Source organism: Pseudochaenichthys georgianus, chromosome 17 (assembly GCF_902827115.2).
Source record: "Pseudochaenichthys georgianus chromosome 17, fPseGeo1.2, whole genome shotgun sequence".
In the NCBI taxonomy this organism is placed as follows: Eukaryota; Metazoa; Chordata; class Actinopteri; order Perciformes; family Channichthyidae; genus Pseudochaenichthys; species Pseudochaenichthys georgianus.
In genome coordinates, this window is record NC_047519.1 from 25,840,942 (window position 1) to 25,859,487 (window position 18,546).

The 18,546-nt window shown below is 38.8% G+C and overlaps 1 protein-coding gene across 2 annotated transcripts in view; it reads left to right on the forward strand.

Moving 5' to 3' along the window:
• LOC117462253 (laminin subunit alpha-3-like) overlaps nt 1-18,451 on the forward strand; it is a 55,770-nt gene extending 37,319 nt beyond the window's left edge. For both annotated transcript variants that reach the window (XM_034104388.1, XM_034104389.1), the window contains exons 39-76: nt 167-397; nt 3,125-3,238; nt 3,863-3,975; nt 4,065-4,145; nt 4,241-4,335; nt 4,463-4,516; nt 4,628-4,779; nt 5,343-5,453; nt 5,556-5,667; nt 5,838-6,005; nt 6,153-6,349; nt 6,648-6,764; nt 7,063-7,217; nt 7,422-7,563; nt 7,663-7,762; nt 7,845-7,961; nt 8,079-8,249; nt 8,416-8,567; nt 8,672-8,866; nt 8,953-9,101; nt 9,259-9,421; nt 9,510-9,637; nt 10,032-10,176; nt 10,290-10,385; nt 10,513-10,667; nt 10,779-10,896; nt 11,001-11,144; nt 11,249-11,379; nt 11,604-11,738; nt 11,841-11,961; nt 14,515-14,648; nt 14,830-15,010; nt 15,157-15,315; nt 15,396-15,561; nt 16,236-16,390; nt 16,600-16,693; nt 16,824-16,943; nt 17,044-18,451. In XM_034104388.1, the coding sequence (XP_033960279.1) occupies nt 167-397; nt 3,125-3,238; nt 3,863-3,975; nt 4,065-4,145; nt 4,241-4,335; nt 4,463-4,516; nt 4,628-4,779; nt 5,343-5,453; nt 5,556-5,667; nt 5,838-6,005; nt 6,153-6,349; nt 6,648-6,764; nt 7,063-7,217; nt 7,422-7,563; nt 7,663-7,762; nt 7,845-7,961; nt 8,079-8,249; nt 8,416-8,567; nt 8,672-8,866; nt 8,953-9,101; nt 9,259-9,421; nt 9,510-9,637; nt 10,032-10,176; nt 10,290-10,385; nt 10,513-10,667; nt 10,779-10,896; nt 11,001-11,144; nt 11,249-11,379; nt 11,604-11,738; nt 11,841-11,961; nt 14,515-14,648; nt 14,830-15,010; nt 15,157-15,315; nt 15,396-15,561; nt 16,236-16,390; nt 16,600-16,693; nt 16,824-16,943; nt 17,044-17,186 (5,214 nt within the window). In that variant the 3' untranslated portion in view covers nt 17,187-18,451. The remainder of the gene's footprint in view (nt 1-166; nt 398-3,124; nt 3,239-3,862; nt 3,976-4,064; nt 4,146-4,240; nt 4,336-4,462; nt 4,517-4,627; nt 4,780-5,342; nt 5,454-5,555; nt 5,668-5,837; nt 6,006-6,152; nt 6,350-6,647; nt 6,765-7,062; nt 7,218-7,421; nt 7,564-7,662; nt 7,763-7,844; nt 7,962-8,078; nt 8,250-8,415; nt 8,568-8,671; nt 8,867-8,952; nt 9,102-9,258; nt 9,422-9,509; nt 9,638-10,031; nt 10,177-10,289; nt 10,386-10,512; nt 10,668-10,778; nt 10,897-11,000; nt 11,145-11,248; nt 11,380-11,603; nt 11,739-11,840; nt 11,962-14,514; nt 14,649-14,829; nt 15,011-15,156; nt 15,316-15,395; nt 15,562-16,235; nt 16,391-16,599; nt 16,694-16,823; nt 16,944-17,043) is intronic.
• The last annotated feature ends 95 nt before the right edge of the window (nt 18,452-18,546 follow it).

Here is an 18,546-nt window from a genome sequence, read left to right on the forward strand (position 1 = left end):
TGAGGTCCATCTTATCTTATCTTATAAAACGTTTACATTATTCTCAAAACACTGTGTATAGTATTGTGCACTCTTCCTATTTATTATGCTGTGGAATCCAGTGTAATATAATTCTTTGAAATGCAGATTTCTCAGCATTCATCACTAACTGACCTTTGGTGTGCAGGGGAACTGGCGCCATGCGGTCAGCAGCAGGCCTGTCTCCAGAGAGGAGCTGATGACGGTCCTGGCTGCTCTCGCTGGCCTGAGGATCCGAGCCTTGTACTTTACTCAGACCCAGCGACTCAGCCTGGGGGAGGTGGGCCTGGAGGGGGCCACAGAGACGGGCACTGGGGGTCCTGGAAACACTGTGGAGGATTGTTCCTGCCCCTCTGAGTACACTGGAGACTCCTGTCAGGTGAGGAGTTAAAAGACAATCAAATATCCCTCAATACTGCTTCCTCTTTATTGGTTCTTGAATACAAGGTGTAAAGGTGTGGATAAATGTTAACATATTTTATGATTTACACTTCATGTCATTTTCAAATAAGATGGTGTCTTAAATTAACTGTATAGGTTGTAACACAATAAGGACAAATTAGTAAAACAATATTTAAAGCAACATACAAATGTAGAGTCTTTTTAAAGCGCAGCATGTTTTGAATACTGTCTTGGATGTAGCCAAACCTTAGGAAGGAATTTATTTTAATTAATATTTCCGTACTGTAAAAAACGTCCTTACCAATAAAATACATAAGTGTGTCAACGAACTAGACAGGGTGCATTTTTTATATTTTGTTAAGGTCTGAGAAACAGTAGAGATAACAAGCAGGGTGGAGCACTATGTTCATTAAAATGGCATCTTGTCACCTTTGAGGAGCTGGGCCTCCTCCTCATATCTTTGAGGGTGTCCTGACACGCCTGAACCAAGTACCACACCCTTTTCGAAGAGAAAATTCATCAGCGGAGGAGCTTTGTTTGTAATGTACTGGAAAATACCAGCCGTGGATCTTCACAGTCAAATTGTGTAGCCCCAGGCTGGGGAGATGATGCACAATCACGCAGACATGATATCAGTGATTATAAAGCTATAATCACTGGCATAGCTACGGCTCACAGGAACATAGTGCAAACAACGTTGATGTAGTTGGTCAGGAAAGGCTTTACTTGAATTCCCTTTTATCCTGGGAATGGTGTTGACTTGACTTGAGTGTGTGCTTCTCAGATCTTTGTATACAGATGAAGAGAAGCAGTTTTACCCACAGAGACTAATTCAAAATGAGTTAGGAGCAAACTGTAATTAAAGGGGATTTTATTTTCATGTAACAGCAGCGTTTGTTAGTGTTACTGTGTTGGAATACTGTTGCCATAGATGTGGTTACCTACCTGTGTGTGAATATGAGCAATAGCCTGATCGGGAGTGTTTAGAGGAAGTCGATAGCCTGGAGGCTATATGACAAGCGCCTTGCCTTGACACATGGGGTGCGGCATTTGGCAACACACTGTTACTCATAAACACAAGTGCGTTCACCTGAGTGTATGTACGTATGTGTGTGTGCCCGGAAAACCCGACACACCTAGTTGTGGTGATGTGTGTTTGAGTAACGTGATTCAGGTGTGAGTTTGTTGTCTGTGTTGTCTGAGGTTGTCTGACTTTCCTTTCAGTCATACAGTATATGCTTGCACAAACTCCGTTATAAACCACACACATTAATAGAATTGAACATGAATGAATGTTTAAGTTGCTTTTTTAAGCAGAGGTTTTATTACCACACCCTTGCAGCTTTAAGTAAACACAGCAGCATATATTTTTTGTGATGGTTATTTTCTCTAATATTCAGTAATGCCAATAGTGGATTTCCTGTGTGCGCATGAAAGTACCCAAATGTTATTGTTTGTTTGTATCTAAAGCAATTGTGTGTGTGTGTGTGTGCGCGTGCGTTTGGAGAGAGAGAGAGGGGGGGCACTTGCATGTGTGTGCTTGTGTGTCTATATCCACTCATGCTGATCTGCAAGGCTGATTCAGGTAGGAGGTGGGGCGTTTCCTGAGTGTGTGTGTGTGTGTGTGTGTGACTGTATGTATTTAAGAGGCTGAGGCAGGGGAGAGACGAGCATTATTTCACACGGACTAAACGTTAGGAATGTCAGATACTTGTATGGATAAGCAACGGCGCACAGGGCTTTTGTTACAGACCCTACTATGTTGGACTTTGATTGGACTTTGCTGCGCTGGCCACAGACCCCGAGAGAGAGGGGAGCGAACCCGCTACGCCAGGCATCATGAGAGATGGACTCAGCGGATAGAGTTCCCTTCACTAAACGACCAGGGGACTCAGCGGATAGAGTATCCATCTTTGAATGATGAAGGGACCCAAGGGGTACAGGGGAGAGGACAGGCTGTTCTCTTTCCTAATGTTAATGACGGTTCTGCCAATTATGAGAATGAGGTAAAAATCTGGAAATAGTATTTTTGTGCCTGAAGGGATGTTTTAGCTTCGCTGTAGGATACACTTCTCAATGCCTCAGGGTGGGTTGGCCTAAATATGTTATCTCTGAAAGCAAAGGGCATGCTTTGGGGCTTCTTGAGTTAATTGTTAATCAAACTAAACTCAGGTGAAGTTCATTGCTGTGTGCTCGGCCAATTATCTCACTTCTTAGCAAAGCAAACAGAGGTGCCGTCTGGGACAGTGTTTTTATTAATCCTCTGCTACGTTAAGTTAAAATTAGAAAGAAATGTTGGTATGATATTTTATAAACTACATTTGGAAATGTGTTAGCATTTGTAGGCTTATGAGAAATGTGTTTAAATTTAAACTGATGATAATTGTAGTTACAGGCAATGTTGCAAATCATAAGCAGGAGCGCTTTTTTACTAATATTACATTTGCAGGATTTCTACAACATTTTGACATTTTCATTTAAAAATATTTAAATCAATGATCTGCCAGCAATAGACACTCCTTTAAAGTTATGTATTCTATAAGAAAGGTTTTCAATTGAATTGAAAAATTCACTCAATATCCAAATAGAGAATCTTAAGTATTTTGCCAAGCCCCTAGCATCAAAAAGGTTTTACTAGCTAGCCAGGATTTAACAATTGCCATTTGAAGTTGGTTAATCATGTCTTTATATTTGTTTTTTCCAGAAATGTGCTCCTGGTTACTACAAAGAAGGCAGTGGGTATTTCCTGGGTCGCTGTGTGGGCTGTGAGTGCAACGGTCTGGCTGATGAGTGTGAAGACAAGACAGGGAGGTGCAGGGTAAGAAACACACAACCCTCAAATCTTGATTCATGACCACAGGCGTACAATACACAGACACCATAGATGTCATACAGGAAGTGGAACTAGTCTATGTGACGGCACCCATTTTTGCACCGTTTTGAAGCCTTGAGTTAGGACTTTTGGCCATTACAATCATGTTTTTCTCTTACCAGAAGTGTTGCACTAAAAACCACGCAATTTGGAACTAAATATTTGTAGGCCAACAAGATGTTACAATTAACTTTCTTGAACTGAAAACCAACTGTAAAAGTACCTAAGACTTGAGCTAATTCTTTAGCCCAGCCTCCTCCAGTATGGCTCCTTATTCTCCAGGCATGGGGCCCTCCTCACTCAATATTCCACTTGATGGGAGAGTGAGCCTTTGTGCAATTTAAAATCCAGCCGTCTCTCTCTGTATTTTTATGAAAGCAATCAAGACCGGGCCTGTATGTGAAAAGTATGCAAGGATCCACACCCTAGCAGCTTTAAAGCCAGATGGACACAGATGGTTGCATTAGTACTTGAGGTGTTCTTTAATACTTCGACTGCCAGGTATTTTGCTTCTCAACATTTCGTTTCCAAGTGGTAATAATGTAATTAAATACATTATGTCTTTTTCAGAACTGTCAGTATAACACGGCTGGGGACAGATGTGAACGCTGCAAAGAAGGTTACTATGGAAACGCAGCTCTGAGGACATGCAAAATGTGTCCGTGCCCATCCAGCATGAACAGGTGCGGGAAAAAAATCAAACTCATGTACTCTAAATACATTTTATTATATATTTCAAGAATTTAATCATGATCTCCCTATCAATTTGCAGTTTTGCAATCGGTTGCAAAGAGGTGTTTGGAGGCTTGGAGTGTATATGCAGAGTCGGCTACAGTGGAGACAAGTGTGAGAGGTAAGTGTCTGTATGGACATGCAATGATTTAAAATCCTTTGCAGATACCTTGTAGTTTACAATACTTGACGTTTTCTCATTTCTCATTCCCTTAGTTGTGCTCCTGGTTTCTATGGTGTTCCACTGACGCTAGGAGGAAGTTGTCGGCCCTGTTTTTGCAACGGCAACAACTGCGATTCCAGGACTGGAGGTGAGATTGTGAACTCCCATTTTGAAACAATTCATTTGTTTACTATTTTATTCTTCACAGTGCTAGCTCATGTTGTTCTATAGATACAGTTAATTTACATTTCTTTTTCTTTTTTCCTTTTCTCCAGTTTGCAAGAACACCCTTGAGCCAAAAGACACAAACACAGATGATCCCTGCCAAGGTGAATTAACAATAAGAACTGAAGTTTGACGCTGTGACATTGCAGTTTACAATAATTAGAGTAATTAGAGGGGGGATGCCTTGGCTAATCTAATCCTCTTTTGTGTTTCAGAGTGTGATAATTGTGCCCAGACTTTACTCAATGATCTGGAGAAGCTGGATGATGAGATAGGAAGGATTAAGACTCAACTGGACAACGCTTCTGCTAGTTCCTCGTCTCAGGACAGGCTGAAGAAGCTGGAAAAGCTTGTGGCTGACACCAAGGTAACACGTCAGTGGGCTGTAACCCAGCACTGTCACTCTGAAGGCTACAGATACAGCTAAAGATGAGCAGTAGAACACTAAAAGATATTGGAAAGAGTCATAGAGTATGTTCCTGATGCCAAATGCATCATCACAAAACATTAAGATCCATAGTTTTTTTTTTTATTGTTTGCATTTTGCACATGTCAGTTATTTTTCACAGAAATACACACGTATGATAGGACACGATGGGTGTGCTTGTTCAAACATTCAGGACTCCTGCTGATTAGCAATCTCAGTGTATTTCGTCACACAGATTGAATGTCAACATGAGTTAGCAACCACACCACCGAATGCCAGTGCTTGCTGCGCCGACTCGTCCTTCCTTGTTTTTTCATAATCTCAGTGTTACATCCACTTTGTTTGAGTGTGCATCGTTTCTGCATTTACTGAGACACCAGTAAATAGGCACAGCACAATTTCAAAAACAGCCCCTATCAGCCTCAAGCAATCACTCCGCATACAGCATCTATATTCTCCTTTATGCAGCTTTATTGACATTTCTGCTACTGTGCTCTCTGCAGATTATTGTCAACAACTTTAACTCTGCCATCAAAAAACAAAAGCCCAAAGTGAACCAGCTTGAAGAAGATGAGAGCACTCTCTCAGATGACATCGACTCCCTGAGAGATAAGGTAGAGCGATGGAGACTGGGCCTACAGTAGCATTTTATAAAAAATATAAGCATGCAATAATACGTGTGAAAATGTGTATGGTCGGTATGTATTTTTATATAGGCAGATAAGCGGGCTACTGATGCTGAGAAGGCCATGGCAGATGTTGATAAAACTGACAAGAGGGCTAAAGATCTGGACGCAGAGATTCAAAACATGCTGAAGAAAATTCAAGGTAAAAGGAACAAAAATGCACTAACTTTGTCTGTTCTGCCTGTGTCTTCATTTCTTGTTTTTAATATACTAAAGTTTATATTTACAAGTAGTAAAATAGTTTCTAATACAATTCACTGGCAATCAGTTCCTAAATATTTGCTTGACTGGTTGTTTTTTGTGTGTTTAAAGCTCTGCTGGACCAACTCAAGGATACAGGCACCAGTGGTGATAAGCCACCAAATGAAGACCTGAGTCAAATGCTAAAAGATGCTCAGCGCATGGTGAAGGAGATGCAGGACAGGAACCTTACCCCTCAGAAGACCGCCGCTGAGAAAGAAAAAGATGCGGCCAAGAAATGTACGAGTCTTACTACATAGTTAGATAGTGGAAAAATCTTTCAAACCCCTCCAAAACTGCGTTATTAAAGCACTCATGAATTGAAAAGTTAAACATCACTGCAGATTAAAAAAAAAATCCAATAACATATTCTATTCCATTTTCTAGTGCTAGAAAACATCAAGACTAATGTAAGCAAGCAGTGTGACCAGAACGAGGTTGCAGCGGAGAAGCTTCGGGATGACTTGAAGGGTTTCGGGGCCAAGCTGAAGGACCTGGACAAGGCTCTGAAGGAGGCAGTGGACTTGCTGAAAAAAACCAATTCCCAGAACGGGCTCAATGCTCAGGCACTGGCAGATCTGAAGGTAATAACTCAAAAGTCAACTAGTAAATCAGTGAAATAACACATGATCTTGATGCTTAATGGGTATTCAGAAAATAAATTGTAATGAAGATATTTGTAACCATACAATTTAGCATTCATTTCATAACCAATCAGCACATAAATAAGGATAAGGGATGTGCTGCTTAGTGGTTTATAACACAAAAGACTGTTTTACATTCATTTGTGTAAGGTATTTGAAGGGAAAGGGAAAGCCCTGTAGGTTGTTATTCTATTTATGGTCATTCTGTACAACTAACTGACTTATGTGTTCCTTACAGAAACGCATTAACGACATTCAAACGGAGCGTGAGACTGTTAAGAACCAAATGACCCTGGCGGAAAATGAGCTGCAGAAGACCGAGGATTTGGTGGAAATGCTATATGACAGCAAAACAGTATGTTGAACAAATTGTTTCCCGCATGTTCTTTGCCTGAAATACTCTCTGTACCTGCATATCTCTTACAGAATGTGTCCCACTTCAGCGTGAGCCAAGACATTTTTGACAAACTGTAGCTATGTTAAAATAAAATTCCTTTTCTTCGATCTCAATTGAGCAAGAGGTCAGGTCCCAACATGCTTTTCACTCAGATAATGATCAGGGTTTTCGTTTGCTGTGCTTTGAGGCAAGTTAAACGGTATTTCCTGCTGTTGTGAAAATCTTGCACCCATTCACATGTCCTTCTCCTCTGTAGGAATATGAACAGCTGGCAGCACAGCTGGATGGGGCCAAAACTAACTTGAATAAGAAAGTGAATGACATTACCAAGGCTGCAGACAAGGAGGACCTTGTGGTGAGAGCAGAGGATCATGCAAAGAACATTGCAAAGACAGCAAAAGAACTTGAGGAGTAAGACTTTTCTTCATACATTAAACACCGTTGATCTCATTTGAACCTGAAATGTAATTAATGGATTTAAGCTAAATAATGTCAGATGTATTTTGCTATGAAAGATGTCTGTTTTAGTGCACAGTCTGCTTAGTTGTGTGTCATTTGCATTATTCTGCTTCTTTCTTGGGATTAATTTTGTTCCCTTGTTATCCTGCATCCCAGTACGGTGAAGAGCGCAAGTGGACTTACTGAGGTGCGTGATGCCAAGGACGCTATTGACGCTTACAAGAACATCACAGATGCAATTAATGCTGCTGAGACTGCAGCCAAAGAGGCCAAAAGTGCTGCCGACAACGCCTTGAATGTAAGAAACACCCTTGGTGCCTTCTAATATTAAGCATTCGTTCGAACCTCTTGGAATTATAGGAAAATCCTGCAACCATTTTTTTAACCTTCCGTTTAGAATGTGAAAAAAGAAAACCTCAAAGAAAGAGCAAAAGACCTAAAGCAGAATGGCGAGGAACTGCTGAATGATGGAAAGGCGGCTGAGACAGACCTTCAAGGTATTTAGCGCTACTTTCAAAATGTGGTTTTAAAAAAAAAAAAGGAAAGAAAAGAAAAACGTAAATTGTTTTTCTTTAATAGGTGTCAATGAAGACATCACTGACCTGAAGAAGCGCCTGGCAAAGGCTGACACGAAGAAGAACACTCTTGCGAAAGACCTGCTTGATGCACAAAACCAATTAAACGGCAACAAAAGAGGTAATACAAGTCGAGGCTTTAAAGCATTAGCATAGCACTGTTTAACTCAAAGCGTCTGAGTGTATTGGCAAACAAAAGATGTATCCTCATTTCTACCACTTCAAATCTTCAAATCAGATGATATTGGTCGAATGATTGATGAAGCCAAGAGGAAGGCAGCATTAGCCAGTGACACGGCCAGCAACACTATGGACACGTTGAATGACATTAAAGAGGAAATGAAAAAGATCAGTGTCATACCTGTGGACTCCAACCTGGGCAGTGTGTTGGATGATGTGAGCAAGTCAGGTGAGATTTTGAAAAGATGTCTTAAGACACATTAGGGTATACCTTTTTATTATTCTTTATGGTTCGAAATAATACATATTATTATTAATGGGAATAATAGAAAAGGATGCTTCATTTTTGTTTACACATATCAATTTTCTTTCTTTCTCTCATCTTCTACTTCCAGTGAATGACTTGCTGAAAACCATCCCATCTCTTAATGACAAGATCTCCGAAGTGGAAGACCTGACCTCTCAGTTCTCACCCATTAGCAACATTTCTGAGAACATCAAGAATATCAAAAATCTCATTGAACTAGCCCGGGACGCAGCTAATAGGGTGAGCTCCCTCGCTGTTAAATCATAGCCAAGCGCTAATGAAGCCAACATGTCCCTTATTTTTCCTTGACGGGTCTGGTTTTCGTTTTTCATTATTTTCTCCAGATTACTATCCCGATGATGTTTAAAGGCAATGGCCACGTGGAGCTGCGTACGCCAAATAATCTGGACGATCTGAAGGCCTACACCGCGCTTTCTCTGAAGCTGCAGAGACCTTTAGGCAGGGGAGATGGAGCACGCAGACGTAGACAATCCATCGACAACGGAGACATGTTTGTGATGTACCTTGGCAATAAAGATGTAAGTTACTCCACATTGATATGAATAGCTTAATATAAACATTTTGTTAATGAATATACACAAGGTACTAACAAACTGTCTTGTAGTCTTCTAAGAACTACATCGGAATGGTCCTGAAGAGCAACCAGCTGTACGGTGTGTACAAGCTCAATGGTGTCACGCATCAGATAGAAACGGACATCATCACCACGTCCACGTCTGAACCGGCCAAGTTTGATCAAGTTGATCTACGCAGGTAAATTGACATGATAATTATTTTTGTATTTCTCCAGTTTTTTCCTCACATTTATAGCATACCTTTTTACGTTGTATTTTTAAAGTAAATCACTACAAAATACCAAGGAAGTTTGTGAAGATGGTGAATGTTGATATTTGCCCTCTTCCGAATATAGGATTTATCAAGATGTACAGATGTCCTTCACCAAAGTTGTCACGGCAAGACCACCCGGTTTAAAAACTGAGTACGAGAACAAAGGAGAAGAGGACAAAAACCTTCTGGACATCAGTGCCGATGATTTTGTATTCTACGTTGGAGGCTACCCTGACACTTTCACTGTAAGAACATAAGAACAGAAATGCATTTCTTCATTTTTAATGAACATATATTTGTATTAATATATTTTTCTGATTTGCTTCTCCTCAGCCACCACCATCTCTCACCTACCCCAAGTACACGGGCTGCATAGAGTTCTCCTCTTTTAACGACAAAGTCGCCAGTCTCTACAATTTCCAAAACGCAGTGGATATTAATAAAGATTCTCCATGCAAGAGGTACACAGTATGAGTAGTATGAATAGTATTGAGAATCACTCAACTCTTTTTCAACTATTAACAGAAACTATTAACATTTCTTACTATGAAGTGAAACCGTAAGAAATGTGGAAAATATCTTCTGGTATTATTGATTTCTTTGTCTTGATGCCTTGTTTTGTAATGACATGTTAACCTGTGACATTATGAGCTCTTTGTACCTGCCTCTTCAGTGGATGTGTAAGTATGCACCAGAACCACTGTGACCCTTAATATGTGGGTTAGAAATGGAAAACATATTTTTGTTGTTTGACAGACAGATGTGCAAAGCCTATTTATCCGTAACATCAGACATTCATTCAAGAATCCGATTTTGTAAATACTATTTTCTGACTTATTTCTCTCGTCTATCCAGATATGTACCTCCTGTGGTGTCTTTCTACTATGAAGGCAGTGGATATGGAAAAGCGATTATAAAATCAATCCCGGCAGTCCTCAGGATAAAGATGGATGTCTTCATTCGTTCAGAAAACAGTCTGCTCTTTTACATAGGGGAAGCGGTAAATAATGTTCATATGGCTACTTATAATTCTTCTGTATTGATGAATTTGGAATAGAATTATATACGCTATTTGTAAGACTTTGATGATGCTGTTTTTCCCCCACCTAAAAGAGCAATTACTTCACCGTGACGGTAGAAAATGGCATGGTTTTCCTGAATAGCAATTTGCTCGATGCACCTGCTACAATAAGCAAAAAAGTCTTCCCGGTAAGAGCCATTTTTCGTTTTCTTGCATTAACTCAAGTTTGTCTTGACAATTACCATTACATAACCGGATAACATTTGTTAAGAATCACTAATTCAACTGCATTTTGCTCTGCTATCCTTTCTTCAGATAAGTGACTGGGTAGAGTTTTTCCTAATTTTTAAAGCCGGTGAAATCGAGGTCCGCATGGTCAAAGAAGAAGTGGCCCGTGCCACAGTTGTGTACAACTACAAGGCATTTAAAGATTTCTACATTGGTGGTGCTCCAACAGAATTGAGGGAGAAGTATGTGGTTATCAATTTTCCTCTTAATTATTGTGTGTTGTGAGTGAATTGGGCAACCTTTTTTCTCCTTTTTATTGATAATAACTTGATAACTGCTTTTACTCTTCACAGATATAACATCACCATGCAGCCCTTCAAAGGATGCATGAGGAACTTAAAGATTGGGTCGGAAAATGAACATCTTGTAGAGCAAGTGGGCATCAGCAACGGTTGTCCACAGGAGTCCTTGGTAGGACATTAACATATGCATCTATCCCACGTCAAACCAAACGTATAGGCTTACTGTATATGTAAACTAATTAACTGATGCATAATGATCTTGTTCTTTTCTAGGTTTCTCGCAAAGCAGAGTTCAACTTGAAAAGCTCCCTGTCAGCTACCCTTCAAGATTTCAGTCTGGCTGATGATGAAGTTACTGTCTCCCTCGGATTCAAGAGCACAGAAAACCAGGGTCTCATTCTGCAGGACAAACAGTTGGTCAGTCATTGCATACATTTTTAAATATGATGTTCAAATTGTGACTTTTATTAAAGAAGAACTTGGTCAGATTTAAAAAAACGTTTTTTCATTCTGTTTTCCAGGCTAATGGGATGAATCTTAAGTTGGAGAATGGCCATGTGATTCTCAATTTTAACAACAAGATCTGGAAATCAAACAAAGTATATAACGATGGCCTGTGGCATTATTTGACTGTTACCAGAAGAAGTGGAAGGTATGAAAAAGGAAATTCAAACACATCCATAACATTGTTTAGACAACTGCACACTTTAGTCTTTGGTTTGGTTTGATTTAAATTTGTATGCTAAGCAAATTAGTTACACAGACATAATAAATAAACACTTTTAGTGACAGCAGTTGCCCAGAAGATACATTTGTTAAATACCCTGCAATCTAAAGCTAGTGTACATAATATACTATGATGTTTTTTCCAAACAGTATTAAGCTTGTTATTGATGACGAAGACAAGGGTCTGGAGCAGAGTGGCAGCTCTGCCATACCCAACACAGGTGGCGCCGTTGTTCTGGGAAAAGACACGTTCAAAGGCTGCATTTCTAACCTCTACACAAGACGGTAATGTTATGCATCATTTTATACAGCTTGTTTGCACACCAAAAATGTCTGTTATTTGATGTATGGTGTTTTAAATTATATTGGTACATTTTCTGTTTGCAGGCCAACAAATCTGTACAAGGCTGAGGACCTCAGCACCTTCACGCCATCTGGAAATGTAAAGATTGATGTGTGTACTGCTGACACACTCGCTCAACTGATGATGGACCGTGCCTCTAAGAAGGTGAGAGTTTGTTTATTGATTTTTGTAGATAAGTGAAAAAGCATTTGGATTAAATAATTTAAACTTCTTTCCAAAGCAAATCCATCTTTATTCTTGAACGACTAGAGCAATCCATCTTATGTAAAGCTTTAAAAACTAGCCTGTTTCTTATAAACATGTTTGATGATTGATTCCACTCTCTATAAGTAAGTCATACCCATCTTCTTAATTCATGTATACAGTGGAGCCATGTTGTAATACTACTGTTGAAAGCTAATTAAAAATCCCAGTCTTATGTTGACATTGTTTACATTCTACTTTGCTGCCTTATTTCCAGAGATGAAGAAGAAGGAGCCCTGCCTGAGGATGCTGACAAGAATCTATTACTGAAATAAAAACTGTCAGTTTGCACCATAATGTTCTGTTGCTTACTGTATGCACAAGCTCATTCATCTGCAGTGTACTTAAATAAACAAGTTGCATGAACAATTCCAATAATCATGAGTTATAAAATGTAATGTATCTCTAATGTGTCTAATCTATTCAAAAATCCATTAATTACAAACAAAACCTTGTGAATAACAAGCTTGAAATCAGTTCATGTCTCTTTCATTCTTTTCATTCTTTCATCTCACTCAGTACTGAAAACATGTACTAATAGTCATTCACAAGCACGTGACCTCTCACTATTGTCATAACTATTGGAAACACAAAATATGCTTGATTATAAAATGATATACCTTTTAACCTCACTGTAAAATAACATGACTAATCATTACAGTTAATGCACAACACATTCAAAAGGCCTCCATGTTCCCATCATCATTGACTAAGCTCCATGCATTTGATTTGTAGCATGTGAATAACAGACACCATATCAACAAAACAACCTCTTCCCCAGCAAAAATATTGTTGATATAATTATAGCACACTGTTATATTTTACTTTTTGAGTAAATTATCTCACACATTGTGTCAAAAAGACACAAATTATATTGTAAAGGGTTTGATAAAAAATGTAGTTCTGGGGTAGTAAAGCCTTTCTAAGTAAACTCTTAAAACTGAATGGGATCCCAGCATAAAGGTTGAGAAACACTAACCTACAATGTATTACACTTTGTAGCCAATGGGACATTGGGAAGCATCTCCTAAGACGAAATGTTGGTATTTCAAAGCTAAGCCAGACTTCATGTTGAAATATGTGAGGCGTAGTGGAGCTGACGGTGTTCAGACACATTATCAAAGCATGATTACTTTATTTCTTCAAACACTGTAGTTCTTGCATGCCCATCATAAATGACTAAGCTCCATTTGATTTGGAGCATGTGATTAACAACACAACAACCTATTCTCCAGCAACCCACAGTCCACTGATCCATGCCTTCATGCCGCTGCAATAATAACTTGATACTACAGTCTGGGTTTAGTGGAAGCATCAAAGCTAAAACATAAGAAAGGTTTTTTTTTTATTCTGTCATGAAATCTTTTTACACTGTGTAATGAGATTCTTTTCGGTGGTGTTTTGTATATAATAGGAGTCATATAGGACTAAATGAGTTATTTCAAAAAAACATTTGAGTGTTAAAAGTAAAACAAATATCTGCAACTTGCAACTAGCGGTTCGTCCTTGTTATCTTTGAGTGAATGCCAAATTGAATAACCCAAATCCTACAAGCATGTACCTGCATGCTGTACCGAATAAGGACAATACAACATTCCTAACTATGTTGAAACCATCCACAGCCCTGAGTAAACAGGAGGTTAATATGGGTGGTGCTGCTACAGGAAACTATGCCTGACCTCAGTGTCACCAAAATAAAGAATCTGATGTGTGTTATTTTGTAACTGATTACAAGATTCACTCCGACCAACTTGTAATAACTACTTACTACTTGGGTGATGAAATCATTACTACCATGCATGCTAGACTTGGCTTCTTATCTAAACTATGAAAGGCTGGTTATTAAGTCTCTTTGGGAGAAATGTGTTATGCGTAGAAGCACGAGTCGATTAATCATAATAGTAGATCCACAGTCATTGTATCTGCATTATTTTGATTTGCGTCATTTAAATGCAAAACAACATTTTCAAGCTTCTTAGTTGGACAGGTTTGCTGTTTTTGTTCTTAGATTCTATGATTACTAATTATATTGGGTTTTTGGACTATTGGATGGGCATTTTCTGACTGACTGAATTGTATTTTTAGTCAACCTACACACAAATTGACAGATGAGTAAAAAATGAAAATAACCTTTGGTTAAAGCCCTCCATTTATTTATTTATTCAGTGTGTCCTTGGTGTTCTCACCTGCAGAAAAAACTATTGTGTTTCACTGTCTGTGAGTGGAGCCATAACAACGCCATACAAATACAGTAGCCTATTTATAATATTTGATATACTAACCACAATTGTAGTCATGTTTAGGCTACCACTAACATTGCCATACCCTCCCATCTTTATTTACTTACAGGGTGGAACCGCATTGGAGACTTCCCCAAATGTGAGTTAGCAAACAATAATTGCTAACTTTAAACCTTGTGCTGAGTTTCTCTCTTGTTTGTCTGTGCTGTTTTAGGATTTTGTGATGCAGGCGATAAATGAGAGTCTATCAGCGTGCCGATTACCAACCATGGTTCAAAATGCTTATCGCCTGGGAGGCCCTGTGAGCAGCCTGAGCTACAGCCTTCCACTTCAGGTCCTGCAGCCCAAGTGAGAAACCTGTCCCACGCCACCATTGCACAATACACATACATGCACACACATGTAGTGGTTGATTTGTGTTATAAATAATGTGCTTGGATGAGTCTGTCATCTCAAGAACTATGCCGCAGTTATATTCGAGCCAACAAAAACAAACACTAAAAATGTGGTATTTTTTCATCTTCCCCAGGCCCCACTTCTCTCTGGATATCAGGACTCGAGCTGGTGAAGGTCTGTTGTTCTTTGCTGCTACCAGAGGGGGGCGCTCTCATCTCGCTTTATACATATCCAAAGGCAGGATTAGACTGTCTGTAGGCAAACAGAAGGAGATCTTCAACAGGGAGAAGTACAATGATGGAAAGTGGCACTCGGTCAGTGGATTTATATCATACTAATTACATAATATACATATCATACTAACCACATAATATGTTGCCACTACCACTCAGTCCAGATTATAAAGCAAGGGTCAGTGTTTAATTATTCTTTATGTCTATGGTGACAATATTGCCTGCAGGTCATATTCAGTTTGGAGAAGAAGAAATTTCGATTGGTCGTGGATGGGATCAGAGCCCAGGATGGTCAGCTGACCACTGCTGAGTTGAACTCCATGCAGCAGTTTGTGTCACCTGTGCACCTGGGCAGTGCTCCAGAGTCCCTTCACAAAGAGCTTAAGGTAAAATGAAATGAAATAAAATGAAGTACTCACTGACCGATTCACACACATGTTACATTTTCTTTTTTCGTTCTTTTAAGTTGAAGGCTCTTCCAAGACAAAGTGTATCCGGGTGTATCCGCAATTTTAAAATGAATGGAGCACCAATGTCAAATCCAACCTCCAACCACGGCGCGGGCCCCTGCTTTGAGGGACAGACACAAAGAGGGGTTTATTTCTCAGGGAATGGAGCACATGTCGTTATCAGTGAGTAAACCTGTCTGTAAACGTTTTCTGAAGAAGCATTGCTCATCCCAATAATTATCTCCATCAGGTTCTGTTGGAGATACAGTAAGAAGGAATTGCAACCACCCCCACACAATTTGGCTTCTCAACAAGTCAAAACAAATTTTACATGGATGACCGAAAATATATTGTTTTACAGGTCTATAGGATTATTTAATTTTGCCTAGTTAGCATACTTACACAACATTTAAATGTAATTCAATTTGACTGGGAGAAACCTGGGAATTAGTTAGGACAGTTGGCGATGTTATAAAATCATAAACTCATCAATATAATATTAACATAAATGTAAGAAAAGATACATTAAACCCAAGTAATGTTTTTTTTAAATAATAATTTAAAAAATTGACTAAATTCCCTTTTTTTAAGTTTCTGCATGTTCAATTTACTTTCTGTGCACTGAGTAAATATTTATATTATATATTACTTGGAATGGATTTATTCGTGAAACCATTTAATTTTCTTTAAAATTATTAACCAAATTAGATTTAAGAACACTTTGTTGGATTTAGATGTTTTTATTTAATTAGATTCCACTTTATTTCATTGCACAGTCTCCTCATTATTCTGATATGCCATGTCCAAATTATGTAATCTATAACAATGCCAATGCTAACATGTTTTCTGTATTTCAGATGACTCTTTTGTTGTGGGCTCGGGCTTTGAGCTGCTGTTTAATATACGTCCACGAAATCAAACTGGACTCCTGCTACATGTTGGTGCTTCCAGTATGAACCAGTATGGGCCTGCAGAGGGTCACTACCTCACTGTGTACATGCTCAGAGGAGAGGTGAGTTCTCTTTAATGCTACCAAACCAGATACTCCTACCAAAAAAACATGTTTTTTTCTGGAAAATAGACGAAAGATTCAGTTGAACTGGGTCTGAAATAAAACTAAAATTATTTTATTCCTGTTTTGGGGACTTAAATTCTATATTTAAGTGTGTTCCCTGACATTGTGACTAAAAGCACTATGTTTGGATATGCTCCCATTTTTAGGTTGTGGCACGAGCAAACAATGGCAAAGGGGAATTCATGGTGTCAGTGAAGCCAAAAGCTTCTTTATGTGATGGAATGTTTCATAAGATTTCAGGTAAATTGCACACAGTCACTTGATGAAAGACATATTTCAAGAAAAACTAAACTGCTTTTAGAGTCTTATTAGGACACTGATATACAGTAAATCACCTTTCATGTTGAGTCACTGTCTGCTTGTCTTGTAGTAATCAAAAGGAAAAATGTTGTGCAACTGCACGTGGACACAATGGACAATTACAAGATTGGACCACCATCCTCCACTACAACTTTGACCAAAGACTCTGTGTATGTGGGTGGCATTCCTCGTGAGTATTAATCTGTTAATCTGAGAGTTAATCTACTATGATTTCAGTGAATCTTATTCACACATATCAGATATTCACCACATGCACCTTTCTGCTGCAGAGATGTCAATGCAACAGACGCTCCCAGTCACATCGTCCTTTATGGGATGCATTCAGGACATGAGGATCAACGGCGAGTCCATCTCTTTCGACAGGTTGTCCGGTGCGTTTGGTCCGGTCAACCTCAAAGAATGTCCAGGCTGAACGTCTCCATGCATCATCATGAAAACAAACCTTGGGACCACGTCCACCGCCAACCATGTGCAATCTGTTACCCAGACAGAGAATGTGTTTGTGTGTAAGAATGTATATTTTACGAGGAGTGTGTTTCAATGTGAATGAGTGTGTGCTAGTGTGAGAGTCTGCATGTAAAATAGAAATATGATCAGCCGCTTACAGGTTCATATTATTTGCTGCTCGGTTAAGTATTTCTGTATTTATTTTGTGATAACAAAAAAATCATGTATCAGGGCACCAATTCACACATTTCAACAGTTCTTTTACAGTCTGATGTGTTGGTCCATTCATTTAGATAAATGTTGACAATCAAATGCTACTGAATATGCTTGTGATTGGTCAGGGCTGCAGCAGGAGCAACCCGGCACTTTAAGAAAACAAATAATGCCTTTTGTGATGGTGCTTTAATGGAAATCAACATTATTAGTGGATTTTCTTTGTTTGTTTGTTGAAAAGTTTTTACTAGAAATATTACGTTTACACCAAGGGTGCTCGTTTTATTGCTGTTTTAATTTCATATCCAAATGCCAGCATGTAGAATCTACATTTTACCTGGTTTAGTAGAGTTTTCAAACAGGCCATGAAATCAAATGGTTTTCCCCCATGTTGTTTCCCCTAAACTGTACACGTATTGTTCTGAATCAATTTTCCAGTTTGCATTCCTTTTTCATGCATGGGGATGTTCTGTGTGGCTGTCAATATCAGTTACACAAGAAAACAGCATGTACTGAAGTTTGTGTAGCATTTTCTATGAGTTAAAAAACAATATAAATGCAATTAGCTTCAAATAAGTCTCACAAGTAATGTTTGGGACCATTTAGTCCATATTACTATAATGCTGTGTGTAACATAACAAAAAACATCAACACTTGATGTATTTAAACCCCCAGCAAGTTTTTACCTACCTGTGTTGTACATTTGTGTAAAACAATTGTGATATGAGGAAAAATATGCATGATGATTGGACATGGGGATTGTTATATGCATTCCTGTCTTGTGACCACTGATTTGTAAGCCATTTTGTAATCACTGTTCTTTATAAATACTTGTCAGTGCCATAGGTCTTGATTTGTGATCATGGTGACAGCTGAAACTATTATGGACTGAACCATGCTTTTTCATCACAGAAATGTGGGATTAATTGTTGAATTGATTGTACGGTTACAGAAATGTAATTAGCAAATAATTATATTTTTTGTAATGATTTGTATGAATACAGTACATAATGGTAATGTATCTCAGTGTGCCTACTTTTTGGGAGTAGAGTGGCTCAGCTAAATATATAAATATATATATATATATATATAAATGTGTGTCTTGTGTGGAG